Raw genomic sequence first — 7,110 nt, forward strand, 5'->3', positions numbered from 1 at the left:
GCCCAAAAATGGACATCTTTGTGCAGGACCTAGAAGCCTACCTAACTAAGGTCTTAGGGTTCCCTGTATCAATTACCCCAACTCTATTTATTCTGGGGTTATTAGATAACACAGAGTTAAACAAAAGAGCTAGGCCAGAGATAGGTTTCCTGACATTGCTATGGCTATTGCTTGCTCATTATTTACTTCTCACTGGATGAGCTCTGACCCTCCTACCTTCTCCAACTGGAGGTCTAGGATGCTGGCTATTTATAATATAGAATCTTCAGTGTACATGCTAAGGGGTAGAAGGAAAAGGGAGTTTGGGAAAAAAATATGGGCCCTAATTAGAAATCTGGAGAGCTTGTACCTTTTTTTTAAACTTAGAAATGTGTAATTATCAACTTATTTATTGCTCAGGCACTTTTTCTTCTATACTATCAAACGTAACCTGTAAGGTGATTCGATCTGATATCTCTTTATGCTTCTTGTATATTTGTGAATGAATTCTGTTTTTTTATCTCTGCTCTCTGCATATGTATGGTGTGTTTTTATTACGTATCCAGAAAATGTCATGACATGTATTAATCTGGTTTTCTTGGCAATTGAAAAAAATTTAATAATAAAAATATGTTTTAATAATAAATATGTTTTTATCTTTATTGCACACATAAAACAAATACACAACATTCACTTATGAATGTTTCCCCTTATAACTTTGTTTAGTGCCATCTTCACATCTTTGTTTCTCAGGCTGTAGATCATGGGGTTCAGCATTGCCGGCATCACTGTATAAAACAAAGAGGCTATTTTTTCCTGATTGTCTGAATTTTTAGGAACTGGTTTCATGTACAAAAACATAGCTGATCCGTACACCATCGTGACAACAGTTAAGTGTGAAACACAAGTAGAAAAGGCTTTGTACCGGCCTTCTGATGAGGATATTTTCATAATGGTGATGACGATGCGGATGTAGGAGATGACAATGATGAGGGTTGGAGTCAACAGCGCAAAGACTGCAACAATGAAAAACATCATCTGGGGGATAGAGGTGTCTGCACACGAGATCTTTATGAAAGTTGTTGCTTCGCAAAAGAAATGGTCAATGACATTGTTGCCACACAAAGGCAATTGTAATGCAAAAACAACAGTTAGAAGTGCCCACACACTACCACCTAGCCACGCACAACTTATAAATATTTTACAAACTGATTTGCTTATTATAACTGTATAGCGCAAAGGAAATGAGATGGCTATGTAGCGATCATATGCCATGACGGCTAGGAGCATGGATTCTGTGCATCCCACAAGAAGGTAAGAGTACATTTGAGCAGCACATCTGTAGAAGGTAATTCTTCTTGAAAAAATGAGTTGGTTCAGCAGGTTAGGGACAATCGCTGATGAGTAGCAGATGTCAATGAAAGAGAGGTTACCCAGGAAGAAGTACATAGGAGTATGAAGGTGTGGATCACGGACACACACTGTGATCAAGAAAATGTTTCCGATAACAGTGACCATGTATATCACTAAGAATAACACAAACAACAAGATCTGCATCTGTGGGTCCTCAGATAGTCCCAGAAACAGGAACTCTTCTACGGAAGTTTCATTCCTCTTCTCCATTAATCACCACTCATTCTCTCTGTAAGAATAAACAAAATTAACATAGTAAATATATTTTACAGGAACCTAGTAGGTTAAAGTTTTAAAAAAACCAAAAAACAATGGAAGATTGTACTAATCTGATCTGCTGGTCATTGGTACACAGACCAAGAAATTAATTATGTTTTGGACATCTCTTGAGACAAACTCCTCTAATTTTCCTTCTTTATCAGGTCTTGCTTAGCGGTGCAGCGCATGCGCTGCCCGCTTTGCGAGGCATGCAGTATACACTATAGGTGAGGGAAGCCCCACCCACTCCCCTGCCCACTTTTTCATTGGCTTGTGGCTTTTTCTTTTCTAAATGCTGCCTTCTGATTGGATTAGAGGCTGCTAGTCCCGCCTTATGACGGCCACGTCTCCTTCCACAGCTATTGGCCCCTTTACTGCATGTTTCCTGAGCACTACTTTTTTCCGTGCCACCCCTCCTGCTGTCCGAGCCTTCGCTCCCGCCCCTCCCACTTCCGTTGTTCATGCCTTAGTTTGCTTTCCATTCAGCTCTTTGCCCTCCCTGACTCAGCCGCGCCACCTCTCAGTTGCACCCGCTCGCTAAATCGCTTTCTTGGAAGGCGGACGCTGCTGTAGTACCCTCACGGAAGAGTGTCTGCGATGTCGGCCATATTGGACGAGCTTTGTCTCCTTGTAAACAACAAATTCAAAGACCGTTTACTTATCGGCAGAGGCATACCTGAACAGTGCGGCCGTTCACAGCCGTGCAGCTTAAAACATTTATATATCTACCTAATGTAGAAAATAGTGTTTTGTATATTTATTGCTAAACGGTAACCAATTATTATCCATAGTAGCACAGCGTTCTGTGTATACCAAAATACTTAATGTACGTCTACGATAAGGAACACACGCACTCCTTATTTTCTTTGCGCTCCTGCTCGCACCACGGGGAGGCCTCCATTCCAAGATGGCAGCTGGCGCTGGCCGCGCAGGGGGTGGGTCCACGCGAGGGCCCGGCTCCACGCCGTCATCGCTCTCTCCTTTCTATGGCCTGCCGCTGTTACCTTGCCGCTGTCCCCGCATCACCATGGGTGCCCCGGCGTAGAGTGCGAAGCCCCGGACCTCCACAAGGCCGTCAAGTTCACGAAGCCCCGGACCTCCCCAAGGCCGTCAAGTTCCTCTTCGGGGACTGGCAGGGTAAGGCATGGCCGGGGCACCCTCGGGGAGCCTGACACCGCCGGTCATGGTGGGGGTGTCTTCAGGATACGGTACCCTGCACCCCAGGACACTACCTGCCCCCTCCCCTCAAACACTACTGCCCCAGCCCCCGACACTGTAGTGAGTCTGTAGTACCTGCTTTGCGAGGTATCCAGCCACTGCCACCTTACAAGAACCTACACAGTTCACAGGAGGTGGCGCGAGGCCCTCACCTCCAAGCCTCGCCCCCCTCCCAAACCAGGACCGGATACTGCCGAGAGCACCCTGAAGACCCTGCCCCAAGGAGCCCTACACCCAGTGCTTTAAACGGGCCGGTACTGAGCACCGGCACTTGTTCATTTAGAGAGGGGGAGCACCTGCACTTCTCAAGAAACAGAAAGGTACTCTGTTACAGAGTACCGGCACTTCTATGTTTCCATTTCAAACACTGCCTGGACTACACCCTTGAACACACTCTATTGCCCCCTCCACACATGCTACATGTACCCCTACCTACTGCCCTCTCCCTACTTCTCGAACCTGCATGCAAACCAGGATACCACCTACAGCCCCCAGGAGACCATGCCCCAAGGACCAGAGGAAACACCACACTACACCCCTGAGCATTGTTTACTGCCCCCTGCATACATACTACATACACTGGTACCCTGGACACAGAATACTGCCTCCTCCCTACTCCTTGATGCTGCTTGCTCAGCACCCAGTATACTGCCCACAGCCCCCAGAAGACTGTTCCCTGAGGACCCCCTACACTACACCCTGAGCAGTCTCTACTACCCCTACACACATACTACATGCACTGGTAACCCTGGATACAGTATACTGCCCCCTTCTCCTCGATGTTGCATGCACAGCACCCAGGATACAGTCTCCTGCTTGCCAGAAGACAAGACTGCCCACGAACCCCAGTGCTTCATTCACAGCACCCAGGATACCGCATACTGCCCATGAAGAACAATCCCCAGGGAGCCCCTAAGAAACAATACTCTCAGAACAGCCTCTACTGCCCCCTCCACACGGACATAGCACATGCACTGGCACCCTGGATAAGGTCTACTGCGTGCCTACTCCTGGATAGTCCATAGACTGCACCCACGATACTGCCTCCAGCGCCCTAGAAGACAAGACTGCCACCTAACCCCAATACTTCTTGCATAGTCCCTAGAATACTTTCTACTAAAGAAGACCGCCCCCTACCTTCTAGAAGAGAACACAGGCTCTTAACTCTCAATATGTCATGCACAACACCCCAAGCTACAGACTTCAGTTCCACATAAAACAATATATTGCACCCATAGAATACAGTGCACTGCTCCTAACCCAGTATGTCAAGGAAAGCCCCTAGGCGATTCCATTCTATCCCCCCTCCCCCCCACACTGCATGTCCAGCCCACAGGACGGAATACTGCTCCTTAAAAACTACACAGACCTCTATTATTGACAGAACACTTCACAGCATGGCACAGTGTACCCCATTCTGTCCTCTGCCCTAAGGTGACGTGTACACTTCCCAAGGGCTGTACACTGCACTGGAACATATCCTCATTGCTCGTTGGAGGAAACAAAAGTGGTAGCATTTGTATCAGCTGTTGTTGTGGGACAAAGGTTACATTGCCTCGACGTAAAACAACAAGGCGCTTTCTGAAAGAGTAAACAATGGATGTTATTAAAAGCAGGAAGGACATATAAAAAAGAATATAGGATGAAATGTAGCTAGCTGACTGCAGTTAATGGAATAATGAAAGCTTAAGAATGCCCTTTGTTGTCATGGTGAGCTGTACAGAAATAATATTTAGGTGTCAATGTTACGATAATTACAAAATGCCCATTTTTAAAAATGTATTTTCTGCGGTAGCGAGGTTGTTCTACTAAATTATCGACTTTGCGTGTCACCGGCGCGGTCCGATCTGGCCTACACCTCCAAACCGGTCATACTTGACCGTTCGTTTCAACTTTGACCTTATTCCAATCCCTTACTTCAGGCGGACATCAACACTGCCCTCCCACCCCCTTCAAAGGCAGCTGTCGAGGCAGACGGAGTTAGTTCCCTTTGTGCGTAACTTGTTTTGCTGCTTGTACAGCGCTCTATAAACCTAATTCAATAAATTAATTTGCCTTGTAGTTTTTGATGCAGAGCGGGTGGGGACAGCAGGGGCGTGTACCTTTTCTTATGTAAAATGGTGCGTGTCATTTAGTGCCAATATTGGCCACACTCACCAGCGCTCTTGCAGCAACATAAAGTTAGCATAAATAAGCAGACAAGACAACTTTTGGTGGAGAAAATTGCTGCAGGTTTATTAGCATAGCAAATATGCCAACATGGTGGGTTATCTTACAGGCGATCCAAAGGCAAGCTGCCCCTCGCGGCCTACCACCTGATGGGCCAACTTGCATCGTGGTCTTAGCAAATCGGTGCTTAGCGGTTGTAGTGAGGGGATAGCCCCTTTCCCTTATTGGTCCACCATTTAACTCATGCAGCCCCCTACGAGGGGCAGAGCATTCAAGCGACCCCCAGTTGTACAGGTTTCCAACCACCCGTAGGACAGATGGGGTGCCGTCGCACCCCAGGGTCCACCGCACAGACTTCCTGGGGATATTGGGCCTCAGCATCCTTTGTGCTCCAGAAGAGGGTACCCCTGAGTACCTTTCCGCCTCTGGATCGCCATGTAACTCCGCCTGCAACACAAATAAAAAGATTAGAACATTCTTCCTCCCCTCACCCTGACACACCGGGTAAGCGGTAGGGAGGGAGTTGGCATCAGGGCAAGGGAACAAAGAGGCCGCCAAGGGGGCTGGGGAGGACTATATAACTCTCCCTGACCCCCCACCGGCTGGAAATGATGCGCAGAGGACCCCAACCAGAGTCTAAGGATAAACACTAGGCTGCCCAGTGTGCCATCATGTGGCACTGAAGGGGCTGCCCTCTTATGAGGGTCCCCTGCGAGGACAGTCGGTCAGCCCGCATAGTGCCAATATCGGCCACACTCACCAGCCCTCTTGCAGCAACATACAGGTAGCATAAATAAGCAGACAAGATAACTTTTGGTGGAGAAAATTGCTGCCGGTTTATTAGCATACCAAATATGCCAACATGGTGGGTTATCTTACAGGCGATCCAAAGGCAAGCTGCCCCTCGCAACCTACCACCTGATGGGCCAACTTGCATCGTGGTCTTAGCCAATCGGTGCTTAGCGGTTGTGGTGAGGGGATAGCCCCTCCCCTTTCCGGTGAAATATTGGTCCAACATATAACTCACGCCCCCCCTACGAGGGGCGGAGCGTTCAAGCGACCCCCGGTTGTACAGGTTTCCAACCGCCCGTAGGACAGATGGGGCGCCATCGCACCCCAGGGTCCACCGCACAGACTTCCTGGGGATATTGGGCCTCAGCACCCTTTGTGCTCCAGAAGAGGGTACCCCTGAGTACCTTTCCGCCTCTGGATCGCCATGTAACTCCGCCACAGCCCTGGGTGCGGCGACCGTCGCAGCCAGGGCCCCCCACCAAGGCCGGCGCTCCTATTTGCATCCCGCAATTTCAAGGGCCTCCCCTAGGTGAAGGAGGAACAAGTCCATGACTATTCTGGAGAGATGTTCCCCATCGTCCGCGAAACACCCAATGGATTTAGCATGAAGCAAACCATGCCTTATGAATCCGAACCCCATTTGTTCGGTAAATTTACACATCGTGCAATTGACTCTCCTGCGCGCAGCCTCCATTGCTTCCCCAGATCGTGCTCCCTTCCACAGGAGCCGTGGGGTGATCTCCAACCACCACAGTTCACATGTCCCTAACTTATTGCTTAATTTGCAAAGAGTGGCTTTCATATCTTGAAGCAATGTCCTCTTGCCCAGTGCCATCAGGTCGTTGCCCCCCAGGTGAATGACCAGTACGTTTGGGGGACTCGTCACTCCCCCCAGTCTCTGCTGCAGTTTGTCCAACAACCCATTCCATCGCATGCCCTGGTACCCCAGCCAAGTTATCTCGGTGTTTGAAAAGCCATGCCTCCACTTCCTGCTCGCAGCCCAGAATGGCCCATCTCCCAGACCTTTGTTCCTGGTACATAAAGAATTGTGGTGTTGCAAAACGTTTATTACCAACACAGCACGCCATAATGAAACATGTAAATTACACTAACACCACACTCCCGCCAGTACCCGGAAAACCGGTTCCTGCGGGCAAACCAAATAACGTGGCACATGGCCATACACGATTGTAAACAGTAACTTAAAAAACACAATGCCCCCATCACACGCCAGGACCAGGCTGCAGAGAAGGCCCATAAAGTTCGTGGGCTCAGGGACGT

General features: G+C 48.6%; 1 protein-coding gene across 1 annotated transcript; it reads right to left on the bottom strand.

Annotated features, from left to right (window-relative positions):
* Positions 1 to 669: 669 nt before the first annotated feature.
* LOC146822302 (olfactory receptor 2D3-like) lies at positions 670 to 1,602 on the bottom strand. Its single transcript, XM_085610028.1, has one exon. It carries the CDS (start codon positions 1,600 to 1,602, stop codon positions 670 to 672), a length of 933 nt encoding a protein of 310 aa, XP_085466154.1.
* Between the last annotated feature and the right edge of the window lie 5,508 nt (positions 1,603 to 7,110).

Source organism: Triturus cristatus, chromosome 6 (genome assembly GCF_964204655.1).
Source record: "Triturus cristatus chromosome 6, aTriCri1.1, whole genome shotgun sequence".
Lineage (NCBI taxonomy): Eukaryota > Metazoa > Chordata > Amphibia > Caudata > Salamandridae > Triturus > Triturus cristatus.